The sequence below is a fragment of the Pocillopora verrucosa genome, chromosome 4, assembly GCF_036669915.1.
Source record: "Pocillopora verrucosa isolate sample1 chromosome 4, ASM3666991v2, whole genome shotgun sequence".
Lineage (NCBI taxonomy): Eukaryota > Metazoa > Cnidaria > Anthozoa > Scleractinia > Pocilloporidae > Pocillopora > Pocillopora verrucosa.
Window position 1 is genome coordinate 31,099,603 of NC_089315.1, and position 16,237 is coordinate 31,115,839.

The following is a 16,237-nucleotide window of genomic DNA, read 5'->3' on the forward strand; positions in this document are numbered from 1 at the left end:
GCACGTTCACTAACTACTGATGAGATAAATGTTTCAACGCAATAAACCATCATTTTCCTTTAAATCAAATAAATCATAGGGACTATAACATGTTTGTTCACATTGATTAACAGTTCATTTTTAATATTACTGATTAAATTTGGAAATCTGAACATTGTTTTTTCAATTGACTCAGGTTGCTGCGTTGCGCTTCATGTTAAGTTTGCATGACCAAATCCTTCTCTGAACTAAACATGGAGATACGGGAACAGTTTCCAGATTTCCTTGTTCCAGCTTCAAATTTTCATGATTTGCACTGTTACGTGTTGACTGGTGCGTGACACAGAAAAGACACAAAGGCGTAAAATACATTTAGCCATTATTATTAAGTTTGACTTTTATTTTTGTGGTTTCTTTCCTTTCTAAAAGTATGTTGTCTCCAAAGTTATGATGCCTTCAGCAAGGTGACTCAGAGGGAAGAAGTTCTCTGAATATGTATGAGTTTTACTCGCTTAACAACGTTTTGAAATCACTATCAATATTTTTGGTGCAAATGTTAAAGATGCAGCGAACAATCTGGTTTACATCTGGTCAAACTAGTTGCAACTTGTTTTGAAACTGGAAAAACATGACGCTTTGATTAGCTACAAATTTTTTTTTTCATCTTGCGCTTGTTTACTTGAAGCGTAAGAACACGTTTTCCCAAGTAACAGTTCATTTTATGCAATGTCTTCATCAAAGCGAGGGATTTTTAGAGCGTCTGACTCCGGCGAGGTTATTGTAGGAGATGGGGGCTTTTTTGTTCTGTATGGAGAGAAGGGGCTATGTTAAAGCGGGAGTGTGGACACCAGAAGCTACAGTAGAGCATCCAGAAGCAGGTAAGATCTATTCCTTCTGTTTTCGAGGATTGATCGTATGTGTCGAATCAATTTCAACACAATGCCCTATTTGCATATGTATAGTGGAAACCCTAACTTTAAATGCGACCAGCGTCGATCTCAGACACCACATTCCATCGCCACATACAATCAGGAGTGCGTTGCAGTGAGTATAGGAGGTGAAAAACATAATCACTTGCGAAAAATAAGAAACATCAAGGTTTGGCCTGAAGTGACCTTATAAGTAGAGGGAGAGGGTCCTTAAATATAGTAAACTGATAATTCGAACCCTGTCTAGATGCTACTGGATCCTTGGAATCAAGTGTAGTGATACTATGGGTGTCGGACTAGTATACTGAAATAGTGAGCTCAAGTCTGGCTAAGGCATACACCTATTTCAAAACACAGGCATGCTCGCATGCAAGAGTTATTTTTTGTAGGGTGGGTGGATTACTTGAAACATTGTTAGTGGTCTACATTTACAAAAGGAAAGAAGAGTATTAACGCGGAAAAGAACGAAATGTCGAATTACCTCACACACAGGTATTTTGTGGTAATTATGTGTGTTGCGCGAATAAATGTCACCAAAAAAATAAACTGTATTGGTGCCACGGATACCTGTTACTACAAAATGCAGACAGCAGACTGCAGACCGGATACAAAATATAGACTGCAGACTGCAGAGTGGGTACAAAATGCAGACGGAGAATCTGAAGAGTTTTTACGTCTGGTATATAATAACATGTCATCTTGCAGCTTACCGAGCGTCACGCAATCGCTTTCCCGCGATCAGCCTTCACCATTATTTGCACTATTGTGGAAAATTCCTGGCCCATTTCTTGATGAAAATCGATCGTAATATAATTTCAAGCCTTTAATATAGTCTTCTTACTTTGCGCGCGAGTTGGTTGGTGTGATGTCTGTACAGATTTTACCAACGTAATAAAAGTAGATGACGTGAATAACAGTAATGGTAAAGCAAGCTTAAAACGGCAGAAATCGCCAGAAACTACAACGGATACACAGGGTATGAGTAATTTTTATTGATTTTATGAGAAAAATGTTTTATTTCGAAATATTTATCGTTGTAAATCGACCATATTTCGTTCCCTGTACACTGTTATCGTAGCTACGTTCCCTGGCATCAAGTGAATCCAACATGCCGTCTTTCTTCACTATCAGTTTGCATCCGTTAGAGTTTTGTTCTTTAGTCTCACGGTAAGAGTGTTGTTCAACAGATTGCATAGAGTATATGCAGTTTGGTTTCAGATTTTGCTTTTTACAACAAGTGTACGTTTTTCAACTAAGACATTGGCATACTTGGCATACTTGGCATACAAGGCATTCAAGGCTTTCATGGCTTTCAAGCGTTGGCGACTCAATCCGTTCGAAAATTACCGCTCAATAACATCTTTTAGCGTGGATTGGCCGCGAACAATACGACTTGTATATGCGTCTGTAAGTATTTTGATCGTTTGCGCCGTGACACTCCGGGTGATCGTAATCTAAATACGTTGAAATATAAAACGACTGACAAAAGAGTTTTATACGTCAAATACGTATACTTTTATACGTCCCGTGGTTCGTCATGTGATCCGGCCCTGTCTGTGCATGACAACGTCAATCATCATCAAGATAACACGCGTGATCAGCATGTGAACACTTCATTGGATCACAGTTGGTTGTCATGGTGTTGAGAGCCCATGACCACTGGGTACTATTGCACAATTTTTCCATTTTGTGGCGGAGGAAAAAAAAAAAAAAAAAAAAAAAAGGCAAATGACTGGGCTACCACAGGTAAAAAAAAAAAAGACGACAAAAAAACAAAGGCATTTTATGACTGGGCTACCACAGGTATCCCAGTAAATTATGACTGGGCTACACAGGTCTCCCAGTAAATAAAGGGGTAAGTTTCTAAAGAAACTGTGGTGCTGCGTTCAATCGCTCTGACGAAAGGCTAACGCTCGAAACGTCAGCTTTTTTACCCTTTACGGTGGTTAATTTACGTTTTCAACCCAGTTATTAACACTAAATTACCTGCTAGTTGTTAACACTAAATTACCTGCTAGTTGTTTACATTGGCGCGAGCGTAATGACGCAGATAAATGTAATTTCTGAATATTCTTTTGTAAGAGCATCAAAAAACTTGTTCAACCGGATTTTCAAGATAAGTCTGTTCAACTACACCATGTTATCATATGGAAAGAGAGAACCGATGAACTGTAGAACCGAGTAACTGAGGAACCTGGGGAACGGGCAAAGGAGAAAGAAGAATGGTGTTCGGAGAACGGGATATGAGGGTCGGGAGCAAGAATTGGAGTACAAAGAGCGTAAAGGAAGGAACGGGGAAAGGGAATGGCAGGGGGTAAATGGAAAATCGTTGAAAAAAATGGCATCTGTGATAATGTCAGTTATAGAGGGGCAATCAAAATTTAGAAAACGAGAAATGGAGAGCGTGTGTGAGAAGAAGTTGGAGCGAGAAAAAGAGGAATACAATGTCGAGACTACAGAAGGAAAAATCCCTATTGGAGGTTGGGAAATGTAGAATGGGGAATGACGAAGCGGAAATGCTGCGCAGAATGGCTGCGAGAGAATGTGCAATGGAAAAGGCTGAATTGAAAATAAAATAGGAAACAGAAAATAAAGAATAAGGACCGGAAAATATGTATTGGCATGGAAATTCAAAATGTCGAATGTCAAATACGAATAAAAAATTTAAAAGAGGAGGAAAGACATAAAAGATAAGACGTAAGGGATGAATTACGGGCCATAAAAAATGAGATGGATGGAAACCGAGAGTCTTTTTTGTTCCAATGGTTAAAGGAAGAAAATAAATGTTTCTTACTTCTGTTTTGTTTAGTCTTGCAACTGCATCGAGAGTTTCTTCGGGCAGGCGCCGATGTGATGCAGACGTTTACTTTCTACGCCAGTGATGACAAGTTACGCAATCGTGGTAACACGGCTTCCGAGAAGATTGGGGTAAGAACAACTCAGTTGAAGTTTCTTTCAAATCGATTTAGGGTAGTGATTTAAAAATAAACTTTGATCGAGTTGTTTGTCTTCGTTCTGTTTAAGTGCAAGCGCATCAATCAAGCTGCGTGTGATCTCGCGCGTCAAGTGGCCAACGAGGGCGACGCCCTCGTAGCAGGGTAACATCTGCCAAACGCCCTCATACATGTCAGGACTTGGTAAAGAAGCCGTTCAGAGAGAGTTTCAGGAACAAATCGACATTTTTGTCAAGAATGACGTGGATTTTCTGATCGGAGAGGTAACGTTACATCTTCCTACGCTTTGCATTACTTGAACACTAATCAGTACCGTAATTCCGCCCCAGTAACTAAGCAACACAAGAGTTTCTGTTCATAGTAATTTTGAAATAACTTTGGTTTACCCTTTTCACAGCTTTCCACATCGCTTTCACATCGAAATTATCCTATGTGCAGCATATGGCTTGTTTCATGAACTCTGGTTAAAATAGGGAATGTGAACTGATTAAATGTCTTCGTTAGTTGTTTTTCTATGTAGAGGAGGCAGAATGGGCCCTTGAAGTGATGAAAGCCACAGGAAAAACAATTGCCATGTGCCTTAACATCTGTTCTGCCGGAGATTTGGAAGGAGTGTCTGTTGAAGAGTGTGCTGTGAGAATCGCTAAAGCAGGTAACAGTTATCTGAAGCTCTGCTAGCCTTCCTTCGATGCCTTACTACTTCGATGCTTTAAACCCGCCCAAAGACTGGGTTTGTCTCAAGTGTTTGTCTCATGGGAGCTATACTAAGGCATGAGTTTCTCAATTTAGTTGAATGAATCTGCGTCTGAGTCTGGAACGAGATTTTCTTCTCTAACAGCCGAGGAAATCACGCTGGCTTTTTCCGCACACGATCACGGGCTCAAGCGTGAATGAGCAAAATATTATACGCATTACGTCTGGAGCAACAAGACACAATAAACGGTATCATGCATGTATATGCAGTTATCTGCAGGCCACATTCTAGGCTTAGCCAAATAAAAGGAAGAAAAAACTACCATGAATTACAAAATGATACAATTTTTTTGTTTTTCTTATTTTTCGGCAGGTGCCGACATGATCGGTGTGAATTGTTACTATGATCCGGACGTATGCTTGGAAACCATGAAGATTATGAAACAGGCCCTGGAAAAGGAAGGACTCAAACGTCATCTGATTGTTCAGCCAATGGGTTACAAGACACCGGAGTGTCTCGACCACACTAACCAGCCAGACGAATGGGGATTACAGGACTAGCGGAGTTTCCTTATGGTGTGATAGTTAAGATACTGCAATTTTTAATTGACTGTCGAGAGTGATTTGGAATGCGCGTGGTTCTGCTTTACTTTGCTCTCTATTTTTTTTTCGATTTATTAACAAACTGTGAAGCCTAGAACCACCTTGTTAACCTTGAAAGTGCCACTTCACTACTCCTAAGTAATGTAATTTGATTGATGTCTAACTCACTTACCTGAGAACTATTATTTCCGGGATATTTCCCCGTTTGACACGTTCTATTGGCGCAAACACTCTTTATTTTCCCTTTTCTTTTAGCTATGGAGACTCGTTTGCTCACTCGGTTTGACATGCACAAGTACGCTCGTAAAGCTTATGATATGGGCATTCGATACATTGGAGCATGCTGTGGAATGGAGCCTTATCACGTTCGAGCCATAGCTGAAGAGGTCTCTAGTTTCATGTCATGAGTAACTAAGATAAATTAAAGTAAAATCCGTCGTCCCACAATGTATCTACTTGAACATTTTTGCAGAGAAAATACAAAATGCATCAGCGAACAAAATGAATGAAACGTGAATGAAAATGCTTGGGTTTGCAAGCTTTCTTTCAATCTTTGTTGTGGATCGTGCATGTTTTTGACAAATAAGAAAGAAGAGATATTCAAACTACAATCAAAGCTCGACATATCTTTTTTTTTATTGTTGCTGTTACCAGCTTGCAAAAGAACGTGGTAATTACCTCCAGCTAGCGAGAAGCATGCCCCATGGGGAGACGCCCTACGGCAGCACACCCATCCTTGGGTTAGAGCCAGGTAAGAGAACCCCTCAGGGATTAAACTAAGCAAAGGTTAGTTGTGATGAAAGGCATAGCCTATGAGGAGGAGAGGCCTTTCGGCAGCACATTCGCCGTAATTTAGGGCCAAATGAGATATTACCCCTGGGATCTGACAAAGGAAACGTACAGTACCTCTGATGACAAGCTTGGTTTATAGGCACTCGCAATCCTGCAGCAAAACTAAACCCGAGGGTTAAAGATCGAAAAAAAAAAATTGAAATCCCAGGGGTAAAGTAACTAATGCTAATAAGTGATGCCTTCGATAATTTGTTCGCAAATGCTGATCCAAGAATGAACATTTTAGTCTTTAAGCCAAATAAGTTCTGGCAAGTGCAACTGATACAAAAAAATTTAAAATATGCCGAAGTTCCAAAAAACTTTTTTTTACCGTTAATGATTTTCAGGGCTCGCCGATCTCATTGGGAGAACTTGCAGCCCACTAGTGGTCGGCCATTCAGTAGCGCTTTACGTGAGCTGGATTCACAGTGGGGAAATCTTAAGGTGGCAGACAAAAACATGATTCAACAAAAGACTCTGACTACTGACGAGGAACTGCATAAGCTTGCTGCATACGCAGAGACTCACTGAACCATGAAACTTGAATGTTTTGTACTCTGTTTGCATTATTTCGGCTTTTCCAAAGTCTTCCTTTTCATGTCTTGAATTCTCTCGCTAAGTCATCGTTTAGATACGTTTTCAAGGGACATTCAATGACACATTGTGTGATAAGATATTTGTCTTAAAACTTGGAGGTATCAAACGACTTGTTAAAATTTTTTTTGTTAATTGTGGATTTTTCGTTGTCAATCGCTCTGCACCAAAAAGAGTTTGTCATAATTTAGCATTTGATCCTTAGCGTTTCTGGTTATAGATAATTCAATTAGGAACTACCCCAATGGACTTCTTCATAAACTAACTTAGCATAAATAATGATGGTGGTGTCTGAGTAACCGACCCGCCTTCGGCTCGCTGTGGTTGTTTGCGGGTCAGCCAATGTGTTGATATCAGAAAATTAGATTAAAACGAATGAACGTGAGCTGTAAAAGTCAATAGGATGCATAATAAACGCTGACACCTTTCTTTTGCTCGAAAGATTTATCTATTCACAAGCCCTGAGGCAGGTTGAAAACTATTACAATGTTCTTTTAACATCACAACATCACATTTTTAGTGTGTATCTTAAAAAAAAAAAACCATAGGAATGAGTTCTGATCAATGCGAACTCAAAATCACACACTGTACAGAATATGAACGTGTTAGGTCATCCAAACCGTAATGGGTTTCGATGTATAGACACGAGAAGGAAGGCACAAAGCGTGTTCTATCTGTCAGGATTAAATCCTCTAAGGAAGGCTTCTGATCGGAGGGGTGTGTTGCTGTATTCAATCTTTAGCTTCCTCTTGCGAAGACAAAGAGCCGTGTAAACGTAATGAGTTATTTCTTAGAACTAATGAATAGGAAAGGGAATGTCTAATGAGAGGGGAGGGGGGATGATAGTGCTTTTTGTCTCCTTATACATTATAAAGCAGCCTTTCCTTTGATTAATTTGGCAGCTTTTAGTTGCCGTCTTGTGCGCACAGGTTCTGTATCGAACAGTGGTTCTTTTACTACTGTTGCGGGGCATTTGGCTCCCAAAAGCTCCACTTCAACCCGGGATCCAAGTTCCGTCAGTTCAAGAGGTAAGTAAGCCATTGCGATGCTCTCCTTAAGTCTGTAACTGTACGCTCCAGATGTCGTGTTACCAACAACCTGCCAAAGAGGTTTGCTTTAGTGTAAAGTTCACAGAGGTACGATTCCAAGGAATATGATTGGGAATATATGGTCAGAGAACGGATAGGGTGGTGAACGAGTAACATGGACTCTGGGTTTTGGGATGGTGGAGAAGGGAAAAATGGAGCCTGGGATGGCTGAAAGGAAATGGTGGAGAACAAAAATGACGAGAGAAAAGCCGGTAGAAAGCTTGTCAGACAAGGACCATGAGGCAACGCGGTGAATTAATATGTTTCAAAATTTTTCGGCTGTTCTGTGAGCTCATAAAAAATGTTGAGGTCGTAGTGATTCCTTTTTTCCTTGATTCAATAAACTTTAACCGATGGTCCTGAATTGATAAGGTGCGGCTGTAACTTAAACTCGTGTGATCATGAGTTCGTGAAATCATATAGAAAGATGATTTTACCATAAACAATTTTGGAGGTGTGGAAAAGGAAACGAAAACAAAAGCAGAATAACAAGTAACATACTTTTCCTCCAAACCAAATAGTTCATTTCCTTCAGGATCCACATCAGTTGTGTCCCACTGTTAACATGCAGAGTTTCTTTTTGATTCCATTCTCCTTGTGTTGTAAGTAAACTTTTGTCGCACCAATGAAGGTCCACGCCCTACGAACAAACTACGAGCGTTGCTTTTTAAGCTTGAGTTCAGTCACCAAATGTAATAATATAAAACGTTCAGCTATGTCAGTGTTTAGTTTGACCTTCTCAAATTTGATGAAATAATCCAAGCCAGCCCTCCAGAGGGGTGGTGTCCATTATTCATCTATTGAAAAGTGAGATATAATGAATATATTTTTCCCAGTCAGCTCAAATAGAATGTAGCCTATTGAGTTTCTACCCTGTGCCGGTCTGAAAGGGTCCAGCGGATCCGGAAGGTGGGGCGGAGAAAAAAAATGGCGGGATTATTACAGCAGAAAGTCACATGGAAGAGAGAGAGCCTTCTGTCTTCCTCCTCTTATTACTTTCCTCTCGTCTCGCTGACGTGCAATCCCGATTTCAGTCAAGTCTTTTTCATAGGACGTAAAGAGGAGAAGCCACAGAGATCTCAAACTAGGCGAGGACACTCCACAAAAAACTCACCAAACGAACAACAAGGATCATCAGATCAACTTATCACGCCTTATATCTATAGCTTGACCTGAGGATACTCGGCTTTGTGAGAAGATTGAATTGAAAGACACACGTTACCTCTTGTCCCCAGGCCCTAAATCCTGGTGTTTCAATCTCAGCGGCCGTCCATCGGCATAAGTACCAAAGTCTCCAATACCAAACTCCTTCCCCAGCTCTCGGGAGAACAGAGCTTCGTACAGTTCAGCTGTGTGTTCATTCTTGTGGTATAACTCCCAACCGAGTTCACCTACAACCCAATGAAAATATCAGAAGAACACTTGTCATTTTCTAAATAATGCAAAGTGAGTCGCTAAGAGGTCGAACCTGGAACATACTCAAAAAATTTATGGCCAAGAAATCAAGACCAGATTTCCACTACCCAAAGTTCTACTCACCCGAGTACGAAATTCGCATAGCACGCACAGGAAGACCAGCTAGTTCAATGTCCTTAAAAGTCAAGAATTTAAATTGGCTGTTGCTCCTATCAGTGGGAGTAAGTTTGGACAGGACGCTGCGGGAGTATGGCCCTGCTATACCCAACAATGATATATCATCTGTTACATTTTCAATAGTGACATCAAAATTCCCCTTCCTGCATGGTCTTTTAACCATCTACAAAGAATTGGAGAACAAAAAAATAGCATTTAACGAACATCCCGTCTCTCTCCTCCCGCAATGGAAAGAGCGCAGATTACAATTCCTGTTTATAAAAAAGAAAGGTAAGGATTAGTGAGTAGGGAGTGGTGAATGATAACGAATGTAGAGCCTCTACCACATGTCAAATTGTTGCAGGTAAATTTGATTAAAGTCTTTTTTTATGAGAGTCAAAGAGGCGCGTCACAAAATACCGCACTGTGCATCCTGTACTTCGCGCATCATAACTTTTGGAATTAAGCGTAATTTGCAAAATTAAGATGGAGTCCCATCTTGCTGGTTAGCTTGCTTGGCATAAAACGGAAGTTTTGTGAAATCATCATTTGAAAAAAGACTCGACATTTGTATAAAGGAAGGAAAAGAAAATTTAGCATTGGAAGTGACGGTCAGTCAGAAAAGAAATACGAAATAGAACCACAACACAGGTAATCGGTGGTGCACAGTTGTGGTGGATTCCCTCAGCAACGGACACGTACACTATATCATTCATTAAGTTGTTTCAGAATAAAAATTGATAATTACGTTACACAGTTTTTTTGGTTGATGAATGCAGATGTGTTATGTACACAATGTACAGCAGTGACAGCAACTTAAAGCGTCGCACTAACCTGAGATCATGAAACTCTGAAGAACTTCCTGTCAACAAGAAATAATGCTCAGGTGACACAGTGGAAACAGTCAGCTCAGCATATACTCGGCCTCTTGGACTTAGCATGTGGCTGATGTTGGTGCAGCCGACCTGAAAGGAGCAAAAAAACTTAAACCTTTTTTAAAGTTCTGTTTTCCAAGTTCTCTATTGCCCAAAGACAGACCTTAGAAAATGCTTACGGAATTTGCTCGTTCATAAACTCAAACTTAAGTTTATAGATTTGTTTCACGTGAAATTGGCATGTTTTTTGTTCTGTTAAAAGACAACAACACCTCTAGTCCTTTACCTTGGGTAAAACATTAGCCACCACTTATATCCATGAATTTTGTAGCATCTTCCTTTCACTTCAAACTTTCCAAATGGTGTCAGATCGATAACACCAACTTTGTTGAGAACTAATTCGTATTCTCGTCAACTGGTTCAAACCAGTTTGTCCTCCTAAAGCTCGGCTTATAACCACCATCATCACCTGACAGAGCAAACCAGTTTGGCTGCTCCCAACCCACATGGAATCCCATTTCTGCTCCTCGTTCTACAAGACGCGGCAAATAAATAAAGGGTTCTTAAAAGTTTGAAAGGTATAAAATTATTTATTGGTTTGTGCATGTTTATCAACCCGAAAAATTGAAGATAAGAGAAATCTCGTCTTAACACAATACTTGAATACTATCGAGCAACAAACAAATGAGCATCAAAAGGAATCCGGGATATAAACACTTTTGCTTCAGTAGCCTAATACGTCTAAAAAACTTAAACAGCTACATTTCCCGTGTTTCAGGCAATTTCTTGTTTTAATCTGTGTTCTTACTGGTTCCTCGTGATGACTTCTTTTCCTCTGATTGGCTTCAAGTCTAGTCAGACTTTTAGATCTAAAGACAGACCTTACCTCAAAAATACCATTCTTTCTGACTGGTAGTCCTGCAGGCCTTTCTATTTTAGGATGACCAATTTGGTTATTTAAGCCATACGATTCCCTCGTTTTAGCCATCACATACTCCTGGGATGTCCAGTGCCATAGCGACCCTGATCTAGTTCAGTCAAATCATAAGGTGGCTCTCCATCTATCATCCAGTCCGCAATGTATTTACCAATGCCACCTTATATTAAAAAATCCAATGCGTTGGTTTGAGGTTCATGTAACTTTATTAATTCAGGGGTGCTATTAAGCTGAGATGAAGACGCACAGGCCCATTGGTTAGTGCGCTGGACTCAATCTTAAAAAGTCAAGTTTGAGAACCTGCCAGGTCATTGTGTTGTGTTCTTGGGCAAAAGTCAATAGCGTCACGGAGCCTATCTCCAGCCAGGAGTATAAATGGGTACTAGTGAATGGGGAGGGAAGCCTGTTAGAGCAGCAGATGGAGTAGTCTCCCATTCAGGACAGAGCAGTGATACGCCTAGTTGCCTCATGCTAAGGAAAACTGGAATAGGTCCAGCTGAGGGCAGGGCCTCTTGCCTTGAGTAAAGACTTTACCATTTTTTTAAACAGGCTTAAAGTACACAAGAGCTCATGTGTTTCAACTAAATTTTCAAGAGTTAAGAGCCAAGAGACTGTGAGTTCAACTAAGTGAGTAAACATGTGGTGACCAGGCAAAATATCTAGGAAACTTATAGCAATGCTCATGTTGCACATATAAGCATGCAATACCTGCATGGATAATGCCATAACCAGTGCCCATAGCCAGCCACATATTGGGCAGATCAAATGCAGGCCCTATTACAGCACTGACATCAGGACTGTAAACTTATAGGACCAGACACAACACTTGCAATATTGGCATCTGCCAGAACTGGAATGCGTTCCATTGCCATAGCAACATTATCACTAATTCTGTCCAGGTCACTTTCAAACAGTTCCTTTCCAAATCCTGGTGTCACACCATCCCACCTGATAAAAATGTAGATAATCATTTAATTTTTCTGATGTTGATATTACCACTCATTAAAAAATTGATGCAAGTTGTGAAAAGCTGTGGTTCTTCATTATGGTGAAGAAGAACATAATGTTTTTGGTTTGATGACTTCATTCATGTAACTTTGAATGGAATATAAATAATGTTCATCAAGGAAAAGTTGGATTAATGTCAGTATCTGGGCCACAGTGTACCCACCCCTCCCCTAGCTCAACATTAACCCCACCTGTTATATATTAACCTTTGTTGGGTTAGGGGAGGGGTAGGTGCACACTTGCTGAGATACTGACGTTTAAATTAAATCTGAAAATTTTATGACATAAAAATCATATTGCTTTGCAAGAGTTGAGCAATTTAAGTATAAATAGGATACCATTCATCTTGCAACTTCATCAGGTCTGCATTTTCATATGGTCCAAATAACAAGCCTTTTCTCTCTTGTCGACAGTAGTAAGATCCTTCAAGATCCCTTATAACAGGTACTTCATGCTCTAGAGCTGCAAATTCAGGAATGGTAGATGTGACAATGTATGATGGTGAATGGCAACCATTGGAAGCTCATGTCCTGCCATTCGACCAACTTCGCGACCCCCGAATCCTAATGCAACAACAATAAAATTATAAGTAGCATAAAATAGAATAACAAAAATAAAAGTAGGTAACCACTTGATGGTGTTTACTATCATGCTGTAAATGCATTACATTCCAAATTGCATGCATTGTGACCTCAGACCTCACCAAATTAAAGTGGCTCTGCACCCTAAAATACTTACACTGAGAAAATAATTAATATTGTTTTGACAGACAATATATCAGCTGACCATCATAACGAAATGTCTTATCAAGCAACTTGAGGTGTAAATTTTATGCAGAGATTAGGAATTTCTCGCATACTACTAATTTTTGCACGTGTGAGCCACCCTAACCATCAACACTTTAACATCAGAATGTATATTCTCCATACTGTTCTCTATACATTTCATAAGGTGCTGACTAGGAGAATTTGTTTAACAATCAAGAACTATTTTATTTGGTGATCATTTCCTTTATTCTTACAACGTATGTTTGATTCAGGGATGATATGTTTTGCTGAGAAATAAGACAGTGGTCACTCTCAAGAGTCAAAGGGTTAAAACAACAATTGCAGATGTTGAGTACTCTGAAGGAAAATGAGAAAATGTAATTTCATGTACATGACTTGCAGACATTCTATTTTCATTTTTATTACCTGCAGCATTAACCACTTGCTTGGCTTTGATGGTTCCATGTTCAGTGTGAACATCCCAGCTGCCATCAGTTCTATGGTTCAGCCCTGTGACAGGTGCTGGCAGGTAAAGACTGGCTCCATAATTTCTTGCTCCAATTGCCAGGGCTTGTGTCAGGGAGTAAGGATCAATGTGGCCATCATCTGAAGAATTTTAATATAAAATAATGTTACACTACTATAAAATTACAGCCTTTATATCTAGCCTGACACACCTGACTATCACCAGATCTAAATAAATGTAATACAAGCAATTGAGCATGCTTATCTGCCAGGTTAAATACAGTCAAACTCATATTAAGTTATCACCCACAGAAATGGCATGGTGACCCCTTAATACAGGATGAATGCTCAATAAAGGTTCCATAGAATAGGGGTAATATAAAAAAACATGATTAAAAACATCACATTTTATGCCATTTATTTTCATAAATTTTGCTTGAAAGATAAGTCTTTTTAGTGGTTCCCTTTGATTGGCTCTTACAATACATGTAGAGGACAATACAAAAAGCCAGTTGGGACTCCGGAAATGGTGACCATAACTGCTTAATTAAAGTGAAAATTACAGTAATTAATGGGTAAATATATCTGGACTTTGAAAAGCGCTGTTAAATACAGGGTTCCACAGCAAATAATTTTCAGATATACTGTAGTCACTACAGTAAAACTAACCAGGATTAAATAAGCCACCCAAAACATCATCCATTTTAAGGAGTGGATGCATCTTTGCAATTTCATCAGGAGTAACCAACCACTGGGGTGCCTTATGCCATCCTTGTCTCTGCATCTGGTATTTTGCTTCATCCATGCGTTCAGGTGTTGTACACAGCCGCAAACTGCCTGGAGTATGGAATCCTACATTCTATGAGAAATACCAACATAAACTTATTACTTGTTGTGTTCACAAGAGCTAAGATTTCAACATTTCCAACCTTTCATCAATATTTTCAAAACCCATTTCATTAAGTAAGCCTTTTTCCCCATACTGTTCTCTATGTAATTACTAAGGTGGTGATAGAGAGAATTTGTTTGATAATCCAGAGCCTCTTCACTAAATGATCATTCTTATTATTCTTGTGACCTCAAGGTGTGATTCAGCAGTGAAACTGTAAGTAAAAGTAATTACAAGCTTGTCTTTTATAGAGATCAAAGGGTAGGGACAATTTTATTCAAACAACTAACCAAAAAGTATATATTACCAAATAGATTCCAAGTTGCCGTGCTTCTGTTCAGTAATAGATCACAGATGACGTCAAAATGTGGTAAGATCTGTGGTAAGTGATCTATTACTGAACAGACGTATGGCAACTTGGAATCTATTTGTTTTATATAATAAAGAATTAAAAAAAAAGTTTTAATGATGATGTCATCTATACGCCTGTCCTTCAATAGATCATAAGTGAGAACCAATCAGAATGCGTGCATAACTGAGCTTATTATATAAATATATATACACTTTTTAATTACCAACCTCTTGACCAAAAAACTGAAATGTGATAATGTTGACCAAACATTTATAGTTAAATCTTAATTACCTGCCCTGTTTCTTCTTCTAAGTTTGAGTAAAGCTGAATGCTGTAATAGTGAAGATGTTTGACATTTATTCCAGGGTTGAAATATGTTGTCAGCCCAGCCTGTTAACAGATATGAAAACAGAAAGATGTTATTCAATCTCAAGCATGAGTTCCCCTGAGGATTCAAACCTAACATGTTCAGATTTTGCAGTCAGATGCTGTCCCATTGAGCTACAAAGGACCTCTCACTGAGATAATGCCTTGAACTAAAATTATATGTGTCAGATACCTGTGTGCAAGAAGGCTCAGCCATGCCAGGAGCATAAACTGAAGAATGATGGTATACTATGGCTAGATTCCCTATACTCAAGTCCATGTACATCAATTTTTTGCTACCCAATGTGTAATTACAGTTCAACATGCAATAATTTACTCTTGCACAAATATGCAATCTACTTACTGCATGCCACGTCGATCCTGCTGTTAATTCTGATTTTTCTAAGAGCACAACATCCTTCATGCCTTGTTTGGCCAAATGGTATGCAATACTGGTGCCCAGAACACCACCCCCAATGATAACAACTTCTGCATCTTCCTTCAAACGTTTGCTCAGTTTAGAAGAGCTTAAATGGAAAAATTAAAATTAAAGTACTGCACAACACATTAAAATAATATCACTTTTTTTTTTGTATACAATTTAATTTTTTTCCAATTTTAGTGAAGCTAGAATGTCAGATAGCAATGTTCCTACCAAACTTTTAATCAAGGAAAGAAAAATTCTATTAATCCACATTTAGCTGAGGCGATCGCAAGTTTTGTATGCTGCACTTCTTTTGTGAAGTCTTCTCAAACTTTTAGAAACATTTTACTTTGTGTAGGTGTTCATTCAATAATAATGTGCAATAAAATACAAAATTTTTATTGAAACGTTTCACTCTTAGATGCGATGGTCATCGTGTAAATATTTCGTGAGTTAAAAACTAAACTTTCACTCGAATCGATCTAGAAGGTTTGACGACAATTTTCGTAAATTAATAGAAAGACATGGAAATGTATGACATTGACGTGACCAGTGATCAGAGACTCTCTACGTGCCTGTAGCAATTTCGCCTCCGCGAAGTTTTGAAAGAACGAACCATCTACCTTGAATCTGAGCTTCCACGGCGTCGCGAAATAGAAGATAGGTAAGCACATCGCCTTAAACTGATTTCAGCGCAACTACTTCGAAATATTCCACGCAGTAGATTACCAGCATTGAGTACGCTCGCCATATTTACATCCTCTGCTCTGTTTCCGTAGAGCAAGTTTTTAGCCAGTGTAGTACTTGATTGGATTAAATACCGTCATTCATCACAGATTGACCAATCATGAGGGATTTCTAGAGCATCAACCAATGAAAGCATCGCTTTAATGAGAAACCTCAAAAACGCG

At 39.2% G+C, this 16,237-nt stretch overlaps 1 protein-coding gene and 1 pseudogene across 1 annotated transcript; one reads left to right on the forward strand and one right to left on the reverse strand.

Moving 5' to 3' along the window:
• The first annotated feature begins 705 nt into the window (after positions 1-705).
• Positions 706-7,017, forward strand: LOC131790400 (betaine--homocysteine S-methyltransferase 1). The gene is given in 12 exon segments (XM_059107610.2): positions 706-774; positions 776-857; positions 3,718-3,836; positions 3,933-4,004; positions 4,006-4,125; positions 4,367-4,514; positions 4,929-5,081; positions 5,084-5,131; positions 5,414-5,544; positions 5,813-5,828; positions 5,831-5,909; positions 6,337-7,017. Coding segments are annotated over 12 exon segments (1,221 nt in total). The 3' UTR covers positions 6,521-7,017.
• Positions 7,018-7,441: 424 nt separating this feature from the next.
• LOC136280616 (dimethylglycine dehydrogenase, mitochondrial-like) lies at positions 7,442-16,099 on the reverse strand (annotated as a pseudogene).
• Between the last annotated feature and the right edge of the window lie 138 nt (positions 16,100-16,237).